Genomic DNA, 16,373 nt, shown 5'->3' on the forward strand with positions numbered 1-16,373 from the left:
GTGAGCAAACCTGGTGGTATAACTAGTATGGGTATATCAATATCTATAATTTACATTATTGTAACTGTAACATTTTTAATAGAATAAGCAGCATCAGTTACCTAGGATTCTTTCAGGAAATAAAACTTTGAATTTCCTGAGACTAATGCATTTAAAAATCTCAAATAATTTACAGCAACTATTTCAGGCCCTTAAGGAAAAAAAATTTATAGACTGTAAATCCAGACAGGACAGACCATCTACTCTTACCTTCTACATCACAAAAGCCATGGAATGTTACCAGTTATTTGATGTGACGTGATACAGCTATGTATGCATTTATATTAAATATTTCATATTATGATACTGTGACAACATAAGGTAGCACACTAAACATCTGCAACACACAGCTTTTGTCTTCTGTTATTCTCATCGCTTGGGGTTTCTTTCGTTTGTTTGTTTTTTAATATTGCTCCTTAGTACATTTAAAAAGAAACTGGTTTTGCATTATCTGTTAGCCTCACTCAAAAAATATCATAATTATTTTTTATTCTTGAAAATGTTCAGTCCAAACATTGTAACTTTACAAAAATACTCTAAATTAATGACAAAATTATTTGTATCAAACCAGCACACAGCTACTTATATTAGAAATAAAATAAAAACAGTATAATTTTTTACCTGAGAGCTCATGATGAATTATTTTTCTAATGGACATTTCCAAATGTGTCTGAATTAAAAAGTTCACTCACTATGTTTCCACACTACCTAGGCAAAAACTATTACACTATGTATGTTACGTTATTTACAGGTGTATAGCCTATTGGTGGAGGCTGATCTGACATGGGGGGAGAGTCTCCCTTTGCAACACATCATGTAGCCAAGACAGTACCATGGTATGCAGCTGCAGCTAGAGAAAAGATGCACTCCAGCTACTGCAGAGCATCCCAGCCTTTTTGCTCTCTTATTAGCAAGAGAACCAACTTCACTTATCATTTGGGGTCAAAGAGACAGAGGAAAGCATGAATGAGTACATACGATTTGCTGCACCTAAAGCAGGAGAGTAGGAGACAGGGAAAACAAGATACTAGAATTCTCTTAGCAGTCATGTATGAAACTGAGCCTGAATATCAACTGGGACTTCACAGTACCTTCAGCTTTAAACCATGGTGAGCTTCACTGTAGCAATACAGTACCCAAAATGTAGTATGTGCAGTTATGTCAACATAATCATTCTGTTGCATAAAGCCAACACGTAAATACAGCATATAATACTAAAGGCTTTGAGCTAGGCAGGTCTTCCATAAGCCCAGCAACAAAACCACACAGGAAGCATTTGTGAAAAACAATAAAGTAGAGGGAATACTGGAGATAAACAACCACCACCACCTTTTTCCTTGCCAACTTTCAGGTTACATAAGGATATTCAACTACCTTGATATTTCTGTACTTTCATCCTCTCACACACAATTCAGAGGATACAGTTTACAGTTTTAGCATATTAATGTTGTCCATTTTTCCTACCAGTGCTATTTCTCCTAATCCAAGCTGGGCACGTCCCAAGTCTGCAGACATCCCAGGAACATGGGTTTCTCTGGACAGCAATTTCTGATGCATGCACTGCTGGGAACATTTCATGTAAAGACATCAGGACCTATGACAAAAATAAGAGTAAGAGCAGTAAGAATAAGCAGAATTGAAAAGAGACTTAAGTTTTCTGGGATTACCCAGGCAACCACCATTGTTTCAATAACTAAGGACAGGCTCATCTCACCTAGCTTTTTCTAGTTTAAAAGTCAGTTGTCTAATCTCAGATAGTCACCCAGACTCCTTTCATTGCCCATGGAAAGAAACAGGCATGCTAAAGGATGATTCATCTGAACTATTAAAGCAACTCTCTCAGAAATAAATGAATTGCTTCTGAGGGTGTCCCTCCCTCCCTCTCTCCCTCCCTCCAAACCCCATACAAACCCCACACTCTGTAAAAGAATAACAGAATTGCATTATTACACTGAAGGACAAACACATTGAGAATTAAACACAATAAATAAGCAAGTATTGTTGAAATGGGGTTGTATTTTTTCTTTTTAATAGAAGACTGGAATCTACCAAATTCAGTTGCAGTGCACATGATACAATTATAGAAACAATCCCTGTAATTCAGCATGGAAACAGCCCTTAACAATGACTGTTGTATCTAGAGAGTAAGCATTCTGCAATAGCAAAGCCTAACTTAGACATGAAGTCACCTACATTAAAAAAAAAAAAAAAAAAAAGTGGTTTCTGAATGTGGAAATCTCTTTTACTCAGCAGTACATGTTAGTGTGAGCCTGTTACCATAGTATTCTATTCCTTGCATTGAATCTCCATAACTAAGCCTATAAACCATAGTTAATGACACATAACATGGCTCAAAGCTTGCCTTATTTTTCGAAGACCACCATGAGATTGGCACATTACCTGAAGACCTGCATCACTCTGAGATCATGATTTCAGACATCTACGTGCTATGGTGATAGATACCAGTATAAGAAACAAATGACAACTGCATTCCTACAGTATAAGAATGTCAACCACACAAGTAAGACTCATGTGGGCAACCACTTTCATCCCAAATGACCCACAAGAATGATGAATAATATTAGAACACATTAGGACTATTGCTGAAGTGCAAAAAGCATTTATTTAACCTTACTGTTCTACGATATATTAAATAGATAAATATGAGTGTGTAGTAGAAGAGTATTCAAATGCAATAGTCTTGAATATTTACTTTAATTAACATAAAGTACTTGCACAGCACTGGGGTAAGTACAGTAAAAAAAAAAAAAAGCTTTACTACAGAAAGTAATTCTGTACCCAAGAAACACAGGAAGCATAACTTCCAATAAACCCTTTCGATCCATACTCCTGCTGTTTTAATGAGACTAATTTTTTCTAAAGACTAGTCCTATGGCTTCTCTTTAATTCCATTTAATAGGCTGTACACTGGAATTTAGAAGTACCTAAAAATCTTTTAAAAACAACCCACAGCTGTATGTCATGTCATTTTCCCTTTTTTCCTCATCAGTTCCCAATGACTGTGCTTTGTAAGCAAAGTTTGTAATGAATACTATGTATTTTTTCCAAAATGTTCAGTTCAACTGCATTTTAGTGTGCAGTTTCTCTTATCTGCAGCAGATCTGTAAATTGAATCAAACTGTTATTAGTGGATAGGTGTACATCCTACCAAGATTAAGTGATTCTGCACCTATCAGCTACCTTTTACATTAATCTCTTAATGTGTTTGTTCTCATAAGAGAAAACAAATCCAAGTATATACTCACCTGAACATTTTTATGCACCCCGAGTATTCCGTATTTCCTACCAGTACTTTCTACTGCAACACAATTCCAAAACATCTAGATAAGTATTTAGGAAATCTTTTGCAGTTTTTAATGAATTTTACTGCTTCATCTACTGAACTGTGACCTCACTAATACAAGGCAATTATTCCACTTTTGTCTATTTATGACTGTTGTGTGTACTAATTTAGACAGCTGCTTTAAAAATGCTCTTCCAGATCATGGTGGTAGTTACTGTGCCCCTAGTAACTATGGCATCAGTTTCTCAAGGTACATTCAAAAAATACAGATTTGAATGTATATGCATTTTGTCCAGCACAGGGGTTTTTTTTAGTTATTAATGACTTAGCTATACTTATCAGTCATTATAAGTGAAAAACCTTATTAATGCACACTATTTTCTTACAATTTTGTTTTCAGGTAAAAAGATCAAAGTGAACATACGATTGCAGACCTGAATGTGTGCAACCTTGTCTTGGGTTACTCTACCTGTGATATTATTATCACTTTAATAAAATACCTCTGCATGCTAGATACTACTTCTACTTGAAAACTGAACCAGCAACACTTAGTTATTCTACATCTGGAAAGTCATGCTGGAAAAGGAATAAAAAACACCACTAGCATAAAGTTTTCTTCTGCACAGATTTGACAAGAAAGAGATACTCAGTCCTTTTACTGGAGCAGACCACATGGACAAGACAAAGCCAGACAGGAACCACGTGTGCTGTAGCCACCTTTGTCGTACAGTGTGCCTGTTGCATGCTCAACACGCAGCCACGTCAAGCACCAAATCTATGTGTATACACATCATCCCCCGATAACACACAGACTAGGGTGGTCTCCATTTCACCAATATGGTGAGTACCTAAAGGGTTATTGTCACTCCTTACACGTGTGCCCCTTAGACAGGGTGTGTCCAAAAGGTGGGAAGCCAGGTAGTAGAACATGGGAATTATACTGGTGGCCTTCGTTGAAACATAGATTTCTCATCCTGAACTAGCTTAACATACCAGTCTAACAAAAACCCACACTCATACTTCTAATTCCATAGATAGCATTTCATGCACAACATATACTTTGGTGCTTATACATACTTGAATAATATAATAATCCTGAGTTCTGCATGACAATACAAGATGTGAGATTATTTTCAAGGATGCAGCTACTCTGAAATACTGCTTTCACTGCATTTCAGATCTTCTTGCATAACTCATCGCTAGTTTAAACACAGCTAGAACTGAACTCCTTGCCTCCCTCCCAAATCATCTTTCTTTCTTTTATCTGTAGTGCTGTCATTACCATGACAGTATAATTTTTAATTTTCCCTTCCTTCACATAAATTTAGTCTACATTTATGCCTTGTATAAAAGCAAGGATATGTTGCTATCTGCAAAACTCTTTTCACTGTCTTGATTATGTTCTCTTTATTGTTGGTTTCATTTATCCCTACATATTACACCACAATGGACCAAAGTCCATTTGAAGTAACAAAAAATTAGACACTCAATGAATGTCTTGTTCAAAGTCTTGCTACTGAATACAATTTCTACTTTCTACTGTATACACTTTCTACTGTATACAACTTGATTTTCTCCTCTGGTTTTAAGAATCTATATTATTTGTTTCCTTTTATTTACCTCTTTTTGAATAAGCTACTCTTATTTTATTTGCTCCAACATGGCATCAGCATAATGGTCTATTTTTCTGCTTCTTACAAAAATGCCCCCAGGTCTTCTTTCATTTCAGCCCATATGCTTGAAATATTTGAGCTGATCGGAAAACTGTTATCTTTTCATTCAGGTGTGTGACTGAAACATGAATCTGGAAGCCAGTAGTAGTCCCTACACCCAATTTGAGCAGAATGCTTGCTGCTGCTCTTACCTTTGCTCAATTTTATCTCATTGGCATAATCATTTACTTTCTTTATAAGTTTGTTTACACTTAAACATTTAACTTCACTAACTGTTTTGAAATAGTTATTCTGTAAAAATAGAATAAATACAACACACCCCCAAGGGCTCCCTCCAAAATAAGCATGTTCTTTGATTTGGTTGAATTACTTTCAGAAGAGTAAAATGAACTCTTCTGTGTGGGGAGCTTTTCTTGTTGGGAGCTCTATTGTACTTAATACAACAAACTGTTGACCCTCTTTTAATCCTTTATGGACTACTTCAGTACAATTGACTCTAAACTGCAAGCCATCATCAGCATCAATCTAGACCTGCATACAATTACATTACTTCATTAGTAACTGTGCAATCTCTTTTGATTCAAGTTACATTCACATCAATTTCAATGTGGTTTTGGTGGGTCTTTTTGGACAGCAGAGATAATTTCTTACCCTCTTCTAGTTACTTCCTGCAAAACATTCAGATTACTAGTAAAATAGGAACAAGGAAGCATTATTCTAAAAAGGTCACAAACCACTATATTATTTATTATACTCCGTTATATAGAGTACTCGGACATAATATTTCTTTTTTAAACAGATGTTTACATTTAGAGAAACTAACTCAGTTGCATTAGGGTATTTTTCAACAACCAGACAAATAGCGTGATGCTTCACAGAGGAACTATGTATCACTGACAACTCCATTTAAATCCCTCTTCCTCAATGTTTTAGCATCAACTTAGAGCCTTTAGATGGCCATGCATTCAGAAAAATGCACAAATATAACCTTGTCATTTGAGAATATGAAGATATTAAGCTTCTACTTATCAAAATTATGCTGGAGAAAACCTTCGTAAGAGACAATCCTACCAGCAAAATAGGTCTTTAATGTATTTTGAAGCAAGCTATGACAGAAAAGGGCTATTTTGCCAGAATCACCTAAGGTGAAGATGAGGATGTGTGTGTTTGCTTCTGAACACCCTTTTAAGAGCTGACACACTAAGACTCTATTCCTTTCATGTTGCTCTCAAATTAATTTCTCAGGTGAATTTTCTTTTGCAAACTTCATTAGCAGGATGGCACTCAAGTTTCACAGTTAAGTAATCTCATTACATATTTGATTTATTTTCCAATGATAGTGATAACACTTAATTAGAAAACATTCTTAAAACTAATCAAACAATTAGAAGAAAAATCTTACAAAACAGAAAAAACATCTCAAGACTTTCATGCACATATATATTAAAAACGACTAGAGGGAAATGTCTTATAAAGATGTTCAGTAGGTGGATCTTCAGAACTTACTTTATTCCAACACAGACTTACCATTATCACATGCATTAAAACAAAGAACATCCATGTCACTACAATGACTTAGTTTAATATATCTAGCTTTAAAAAAAAAAAAAAGACACAGATTAGAAGAATTAGAAGAACTCAGTGGCAAAAAACCAATTAAACATAGCAACTGTCATCGGAAGACTGACCAAGTATTAAAAATCCAGGCAGCAGAATGACCCATCCTGTTCTACCCACAGTATTTTGGAAGTGTGAGTAAGTCCTGGTTTTAGATGAGCTCACTGGCTTGAAGCTGAATCACTATATATAGATACATTCCATGTCCAGTGAAACTGACCCAATTCCTTCTTGTATCCAGAAACCCATTTCAAAACACTGATGAATAAAATTCTTCCTACCTATAAGCAGTTTACATTTATCCATGCTGTAAAGCAATTACTGTTGCACCACACAGCAATGCTTTTTGCTACTTAGCTTTCTGGAGTTTACATCAATGTTTTGATGGTAAACTCTTCTCACTACATCCCAGTTAAAAAAAATAAATTAAAAATAATCAGAAATTATTAGCTGATTTCTTATAACCTAAACTTGGGATTGTGAGTTGGTCATGTCTTAGTAACCTTGTCATTTCTTAAGCAGGAAGAGGGGTAGGTGGAAGTTGATATTATTCCTTCATTGAGTTCAAGATTAAGAAAACCTTTAGAAGAGATGAAATGGAATAATTTGAATATGAGTATGATGGGTTTGGCCTATTTAAAAAAGAAAAAAAATGAAGAGACACATACATCTGAAATCCTGGTCCTGTTCAATGAATGTAAATTGAGGATCACAGAATCATAGAATGCTTGGGATTGGAAGGGACCTTTACAGGTCCCTGCAAGAGCAGGGACATCTTCAACCAGATCAGGTTGCTCAGAGCCCCGTCCAACCTGACCTTGAATGTTTCCAGGGATGGGGCCTCCACAACCTCTCTGGGCAACCTGTTCCAGTGCTTCACCACCCTCATTGTAAAAAATGTCTTTCTTAAATCCAGTCTAAATCTGCCCTCCCTTAGTTTAAAACCATTGCTCCTTGTCCTGTCACAACAGACCCTGCTAAAAAGTCTGTCCCCATCTTTCTTAATACGCCCCCTTTAAGTACTGGAAGGCTGCTATAAGGTCTCCCCGCAGCCTCCTCTTCTCCAGGCTGAACAACCCCAACTCTCTCAGCCTGTCCTTGTAGGAGAGGTGCTCCAGCCCCCTGACCATTTTTGTGGCCCTCCTCTGGACCCGCTCCAACAGCTCCATGTCCTTCCTGTGCTGAGGGCTCCAGAGCTGGACGCAGTACTGCAGGTGGGGTCTCACCAGAGCAGAGTAGAGGGGCAGAATCACCCCCCTCGACCTGCTGGCCATGCTTCTTTTGATGCAGCCCAGGGTATGGTTGGCCTTCTGGGCTGCAAGCACACATTGCTGCCTCATGTCCAGCTTTTCGTCCATCAGTACCCCAAGTCCTTTTCCGCAGGGCTGCTCTCGATCACACCATCCCCCAGCCTGGATTGAAACCGAGGATTGCCCCAACCCAGGTGTAGGACCTTGCACTTGGCCTTGTTGAACCTCATGAGGTTCACATGGGCCCACTTGTCCAGCTTGTCCAGATCCCTCTGGATGACATCCCATCCTTCTGGCCTGTCAACTGCACCACTCACCACTCGATCTCGCTGTCTATGTCACTGATGAAGATACTGAACAGCACTGGTCCCAACACAGACCCCTGCGGGACACCACTCATCACTGACCTCCATCTGGACATTGAGCTGTTGACTGCTACCCTCTGGATGCGACCATCCAGCCAATTCCTCATCCACCAAACAGTCCACCCATCAAATCCATCTCTCTCCAATTTATCGAGAAGGATGTTGTGGGGGACTGTGTCAAAGGCCGTACAAGAAGTCCAGATAGATGACATCCATTGCTTTTCCCTTGTTCACTGATGTGATAACTCCATCACAGAAAGCCACTAGGTTGGTCAGGCAGGACTTGCCCTTGGTGAAGCCATGTTGGCTCTTTCGAATCACCTCCCTGTCCTCCATGTGCTCTAGCATAGCTTCTAGGAGGATCTGTTCCATGATTTTCACAGGCACAGAGGTGAGGCTCACAGGTCGGTAGTTCCCAGGGTGCTCATCTTTAAAAAGGATAGAAAGGATCACAATGTTTCCCTTTTTCCAGTCACCAGCGACTTCCCCTGACTGCCATGACTTTTCAAATAGCATGGAGAGTGACTTGGCAGCTACATCAGCCAATTCCCCCAGGACTCTGGGATGCATCTCATCAGGTCCCACAGACATATATTCAGGTTCCTCAGGTGGTCACAAACCTGATCTTCCCTTACCGTGGGAGGGACTTTACCCCCCTGGTCCCCAACATGTTATCCATTGACTCAGGAGGGGTGAGGAGAGCGATTGCCAGAGAAGACTGAAGCAGAAAAGTTGTTGAGTACCTCAGCCTTCTCCTCGTCTGTTGATTCTAGGTCACCATGCTTGTTCATCAGTGGAGGTACGCTTTCTTTAACTTTCCTTTTCTGGCTGACATACCTGTAGAAGCCCTTCTTATTATTCTTTGCATCCCTTGCCAAATTCAGCTCCAGCTGTGCCTTGGCCTTCCTGACTCCATCCCTACACAACCGGGCAGCGTCCCTATACTCTTCCCAGGATACCTGTCCCTGCTTCCACTGCCTGTGCAGTTCCCTCTCGACTCACCCATGCTGGTCTCTTGCCTGGCTGTAATGCAAGGACGCAAGGTTGTACAGAAACTAGATCCTCAGACAGCTGACGACAAACATCCAAAAAGCTTATTAAATGGACATAAACCCGACTGTTTACATTTGTATTTACTTGTTTCTATAAATATCTATAAAAATTTGTATTGTGTACTTTAGGAATCCTGTCACAGTCATATAGTGTGTTTGACAATGTCATCTGAGATCTGAGGTAGAATTATCACTGGATGAGCAACATGAACGAGGTAAATTCTCAGGAGTGGTGTCGAATAGCAGAATGCCTGATTCCCAAGAGTTTGTTATATATATCATAATGTAATATGTCCCTTGATATCTCTCTTCACCCAAGAAAGAGTCCCACGCGGTCCAGCATACAAACATTCAGACCCAAATTCAAAGAATTTTTTAAAGCCTGTTCCTTCATCTTTGTAATTCGAAGTAGCAATAATCCAGTCAATGTTTAAGAAACTTAGCCCACAATGAATTTTAAGCAGTCTTAGTGACTGCATTAATATAGGTAGTCTTCATACACTCCTTTGAATATACTTATGATACTACTTACCTAAGACTAGAATCAACACTAGGCTGTTGGGTTTTTTTAAGGATTTTCTTTTTTCGAAACAAAAATATAGAAATTAACTGCTTGCACAAATACTTACTTGCCACTCATTGTTCTTGCAATGGAGGAGCAGTTTAGGCTGTTAACAGAATATCAAGTATATATGCTGAAAGATCTTGCAGGCAAAGAACAGTTTAAGTGCACGTCTAACCTCTCCACACACCATAATAATCTGGTTTTCAATGGATCAAAGAGTAGCCGAGAGCAATGAAAAAAAAATCTCAGCAACTTTTATGGGTTTTTGAAGCAATTGAGCAATTCCACAATTGCCGTATGTTTTTCTGGAAACACACTTACTGCAAGTGTCATTGACAATTGGGAAATTGAAACACTATTTCCGCTCTTCAGAAATACTGGAAGACATTTGTCTTACATCTCTTAAAATACAGAACTTTAAGAATTTACCATAAATATTTAAAGATTCCTACTGTGTCATTAGCATATTTATCTGAGCTGCATATCAAACAACAGGGTATTTAAAATGTTAAGTTTGCTGCTGAGAAAGAAAATACTAATTAACTAGGAAGCTGCTATATAACCCAACATAAGGTAATCTTAATAAATGTATTTTATTTTATTATCTGTGGCTACACAGATATTCAAGCCCATGCAAAACACTCCATCCAATGTTAATTCTCAAAAAAAAAATTACTTCATGAGTAGACTTTTCCTCACTGAAAGAAAATTAGTATATACCATACAGAGTCTTTGCATACCGCACAAAGTGAATGAATCACCTTAACATGAATCACCTCCTCTAGTATGTGACTCTCATACTAAGACAGGCAGATTTTTATAGGCCAAATGCTGGTCAAGCCCTTGCTAAAGTTGGTGTACAGTTCTTCCAAATCTGGAGCTACCAAAACTTTCTAATTTAGCTACACAGTAATAGCTGCAGTAGTTGTGCTGGTACGCTGGATTGGAATAACACAGTCAGCACTAAGACAGTATAATTTAAATATTAACCGCAATTTTTTTTTTAATGAATCATGTATTCCCATTTTGGCAAAAATGGATTTTTACAGCTCACATTAGTGCTTTTAAAAGTAGAAAGGTATCAAATTACACATTATACTAATCAACTTCCAGTAAGCATAAGTCATACCACAAAAAACATCTGTAATAATTATTTGCGTGTACTAAAGAGATGTTACCAATTTAAAGATTAGAGGTTTTGTTAAAAAGATTCAAGAAATAATTTTATAAATGCATATTTTGTACATAAACTTTTCTTGTGTTCTCATTCACAGTACAACGGAAGTGTTATGCAATATCAGAAAGTGAAACCAAAGAGAAACAGTGCAACTGCCCAGAGCTGCTCTCCTCTTCAGGAAAGGAAGCAAAGGCATGGTGGAAGCACCGTCCTGGGTTCCTTTATTCTTTCAGCTTTCATTACTCTCCAATGGTTTCATAAGACAGGCAAAGACATTTTACAAGACAAATCAAAGTCACACTGCTGTTTTCTCAGCTCCTCTTGGTCAGCAGGAAAGTTATGTGCCTTATTCCATCTAGCTGAAATACAGGGACTGAGGTGCCGAGTAAGCAACCACCCCTCAGTATTAGGTATTGCAGCTGGAGCACCGATTGAAGGATATTGTAGTAAACATCCGTTTGCATAAGTTACTGCATCATAGTTCGGATCCTGGTAAGCTAACATAATTCCCTGTTCTCCTGTTATTTCCACTGTGAAAATATTTCATTTTAGTATAATATCAATTAAATAGAGTACTTTTGAAGAGCTAGCTTAATTCCTGCATTCACATAAGATTATAATAACTGTTACAAGAGAGCTACTCACTAATTTGTCCCACTGAGCATAACTGTCCTTTTCAACAGCTTTCTCTTGACTTTAAGTCAAAAAAAGAAATTCTAACTGCAAAATAAAGGCTACTTCAAAAACACCCTGTGTTAAGCAGCCAGCATCAGAGCACATGAACCGTTTCTTTCCAACCTACAAGAAATCCTACTAGGTGGTCTGTTTTATTCAAAACAGAGTTAAATCTTTAAACTATAGTAAAAAAAAAAAATATAGGACTATACCATTTTTACATCTTAACAGAATTTATCTTCTAGTGGAGTTAAAAATTAAATGCACAAATAAACAGCTACATAAGTTAACAACCTTTACACCAACCTCGAAAGCTGCTAATTAAAGCAGAATTATATTATTCTGTCTCTTCCAATAGTGCATAATTAAGATTCGGAACTCGTTGGCACGTAGCTCTGCAGATGCTTAAAGTTTACGCAAGAGCAGAAAGCAATGAGACAAATTTGTTAAAGAAAAGTCTTTCAAGCACTTCTAAACACAGAGAAGGCCCAGGGCCAAAGCTTGCTGGAGGCTGGGAAAAGTATCTTGAGGGAAGTACTGCTACGTGCTTGTACCATTTGTATGACTCTTTCCCAGTCATCCACTGTTGGACGTTGTCGGGGTACTAGGCTAGACAGATCTTTCATTTAAACTAGCACTGATGTAAAGGCATCCAAATACAAGTAAATATTCAATGGAGGTTTGCATGTTTAAGATGTTTTGTTACCACAGAACTCTAGAATTATGTAGGAGACAAGCACCTAAATCATACAGGAGATCTGTAAATGCTAATACGCTATCTAAATAACATACAGATCTGATCCTAAGCATGCCCAAGTTAAGAGAAAGTACCACTGCAGAATTTCCATTAAGGTTTGCACAACATGCATGAAGATTTTTTTTTTTTCCCTAAAAAGATATATGCCTCCTGTTTCCGAAATTACAAAGAAATAATTGACTAAAAATCTAGCCTGATGAGAAAGTGAGGAGAACAAACGCCCACTTTTCAGCATCGTGTAGGATACAGAATGAGAGAATTGCACTAGAAAAATTCAGCGATTTAAACTAAAACCAATTACTGCATCTTATTACCCACACCATTCAAATTAACGAACCAAGTCAGAAATCAACCCTTCATACACACCTCTCCTCGAGTTTTTCCTAACACAGTCTACCTGATCCCCATGATATGTTGACAAAGCAATCCAACAATACACTTCTCCCAATATAATTCAAGAAGAAAAACCTTTAAAGCCATAAAGTATTTCTCAAACCAAATGCAAAACCAAGTAGGATCTGAACCTTCTACAGCTATATAAAACAAAAGCCTCCTTCAGCATTACTGTATTGAAATGAGCTTATGATTATTCAATTAAGTATTTTGCAGAATCAAACTTTCTTCACAGACAACATGACTGTGAGGAGGAGATGTGATAGCATCCAGGAAGAAAAAGAGTAGTCAACACAACTTGGAAAATAGCCTGCTTTGCTTCTTGGGTCTTGTTGGGGTTTTTTTGCGGGGTGTTGGTTTGGGGGGTTTTTGGGGGGCATGGGGGTATTTTATTTTTTATACAAGAAAAGAATTACAATAAAAACAAAGATTTTAAAACTAAACAATATATCAAGCTTCCTAAAACTTATGTAACACATTCACTGAAGTACCATGATTTTACTTTCTCTTTTCCTTTCCCCTAACTTTAAACAATGTATTTTTCAGACATGTTTTGAGTAGCTACTTTCCTGAAAATAGTTTTTCCCATTCTAATCTGTGCAGCTGGTTGAAAGAAGCCATGCATTTCTTGTTCTCATCCTCAATCCAAATTAAAATAATTTTTTCAGAACATTTTTCTTTAATAGAGGGGGAAAAAAAAAATGTATTTTTGTACCTTTGCATACAGATGGAGATAGAAGCTTCCCAATCTAAACAAAATAGTGGATCCTGGCACTTTTGCCATCTAAGCCACGCAAAGACACAGTGAAATTACAAACTGATCTCATAACTTCAGTGAGGTATTGATGGCTACAAGTCTTTTTCCTCAAAACAGCTTTAAAATAAAAGGTTTAGATGAAATCACATCATAAGTATACTCTGTTTAATGCTCTTTTCGAAGACTAATTTATCTATGTAATACATAATATGAAAACAGACTGGCGCATATCTTTTGCATACAGTATCCCTGTTTAATGTTGATAGTTTTAAGCCAACTCTTTACAAAGAGCAGGCAGATTTTTAACAAATTTGCTAATCTATCACAGTAAGGGCTCTCCCTGCTCCTCCCAATACAATTTTTAAATATTTCAGTTGCTTTTTCCACATTGTAACATCCTAAGTCATGTCCTAACAAAGATGTTTATTGTGATTGGCTGAGATAACAGCATTATTTTAATTCCTGTTAAAAGATACCCTGTTGTGTTGGGAAAAACGAAAAACCTAAATTGTGCTGTAGTTCACACGCACAACTACACAATGTTGCACGGTATCTGTTCACAAGCACGATGTTTTATTTTTTCATTTCTAAACTGATAAAAAATTGTTATGTTTTACCTGCGATTTCATTTCATAAAGTGTAGCATCCTCTGGAGTTAATTGAAGTGCTTCATCCCACTTGTGAATAGCCTCTCGGTACCTGTAGTTAAAACAATATTACAGTCTCACTATATTTAAAGATATTAGATATTTCTATTTATATCCTGACATCATCCTAAATAAAATGCCATGGCATCTCATTAGTATTAATGATTTTTCTAACCACTTCCCTGTAAGATATGCTGAACTGTTTTCAGGAACTGTCTATCTGTTCTTCTGACCAAACGGATGTGAACTACTACTCTAAAACTGGGCTCAAGTGAATTTACAAGTCAATATAGGAAACCTGTGGTAAAGCAATGACTTAAAACTAGAAATCTTGAACTGAGTTCAATTCCCCTCATTGTCAAAATGATCCTTAGTCAGCCATAAAGAAATATAATCTGAACCCAACATGCCTTGCTACAGTCATCATTTAAAATTTCTTTTCAGCCTAAAAAGGCTGAAACATAGGAGTTGCCCTCCCTCATTTCCATACTGTAAGATACTAAAGACATCTGAGTAACTTTGGTATATAAATATAAGAAGGAAGTTGAAAGTAAACAGCTATACTGAAATAACTCAACTTTGGGAAGGTATACAGTAGCTTCATAATATATTGCCCTTCCCTAGAAAACTGAAGAAAACAGAAGCATTGACCAAAACCAATAAAAAGTCAGTCTTGGTCTTGAACAAAGAGGTGAAACTTGGAAAAATGCATACTAGGGTTTTGAACCATACTGAAAAACTGTAACAGCATAAGAAGATGCAGTTACAGGGATGCAGTCTTTAATCCGTAAAGGTGGCCTCAGATTAACATTAACGAGTCTGTGGGGTGCCACAAGTTCTCTGAATCTGTTTCAAAATCCACCTTTATTATGGAACTGCATAGGAACTCCTATATTTATATTAATTTCAGAGGTTACTCTTGATAGATACACACACTTGCAGTTCTAATATAGTATAGATAAAACTAAAGCAATTTTCACACGCAATTCATATGGAAACAGTTTTTATCTTCTCCTACTCCCCATTCTTCCTTCTCCTTCCCTTCCTCATTTTTTAGTCCTCCAGCTTGTATTATGCCCCCAGGTTTTCCAGAGCAGTCACATGAAGACTTCAGAAAGTTCTGAACCAATTGGGAATAGAAGAATAGATTGGAAAAGCAATGCAACTGAAATCAGACTCTCATTCTGATTCAGGTATTATTAGTTTGTAAGTGACACTGGTAAGTACATTTAGCACTCAAATTAAACATCAAAGGATGTTTCAATAAATTTTCACATTTCCCCAAAGTTTAGCCACCAGCTGTGCATTTGTCATGTCAGTTCATTCCACATGGGCAAGTGTTCACACTAAAGGAATCATCACCACATTTTCTACGTATGTCAGTAGAAGCCTTAGGCTGTATTTAGTCAGCAAGAACTACTTTTTGAGTATAAGATTATAGTTTTGTTCAAGACCTAGCACAGACATAGCACAATAAAACCCTACATGAGTAAGGGAAGTCCTCAGCTCAGTTAGGTGCTATTCTGGCCATGCAGTGAGGTACAATATTTTTAGTGTAGTAAAAAAGTTTAGAAACAGATGATTTTGGAAAACAGAGCAAATGCAGTAACAACATCAGTAACCAGAAAGGAAGGAACAACACTGGCATTCTGGAAATAGATGTAAGATAAAAGTTGCATTTCAAGAAGCTCCATTTTTACTTCTGTGGAGGGGACATCACTGCTCAAAGTGTCAATCTGAATGGGATAAAAACTCATAGCAAGAACATGCTACCTCTGAAGGGAGCACCAAATACAGGCAAATATTCCCCCAGATCCTGTTGGGTTTTGCTGCCACTTTGTCAACAGTCTGCCAACAAACTAAAGATGGGCAAGGGAAAAGAGGCTGTCCATTGATAGAAATGCTGTGCTATGTGTGTTCGCTGTATGAACAGTAAGTTACTCAACTCCACCTGTGAGCCTCAGAAAGTGTGATCCAAGAGAATTGACAACAGAATGCCGGAATCACTTCCCAGGACTGAGAACACAAAAGAAGAGGGCTGGAGAAGAAAGATTTGTCTGCAGGTACATGCTGAACTGCCTGCTCAAAGACTGATTGCTGAC

The 16,373-nt window shown here is 37.5% G+C and overlaps 1 protein-coding gene across 1 annotated transcript in view; it reads right to left on the bottom strand.

The window, feature by feature from the left end:
- Positions 1-16,373, bottom strand: part of TTC33 (tetratricopeptide repeat domain 33) — a 49,889-nt gene that overhangs the window by 8,383 nt on the left and 25,133 nt on the right. Inside the window, 3 exon segments of the mRNA XM_072860521.1 lie at positions 1,504-1,543; positions 1,545-1,633; positions 14,242-14,323. Coding sequence (XP_072716622.1) covers positions 1,504-1,543; positions 1,545-1,633; positions 14,242-14,323 — 211 coding nt within the window.

Source organism: Ciconia boyciana, chromosome 4 (genome assembly GCF_034638445.1).
Source record: "Ciconia boyciana chromosome 4, ASM3463844v1, whole genome shotgun sequence".
In the NCBI taxonomy this organism is placed as follows: domain Eukaryota; kingdom Metazoa; phylum Chordata; class Aves; order Ciconiiformes; family Ciconiidae; genus Ciconia; species Ciconia boyciana.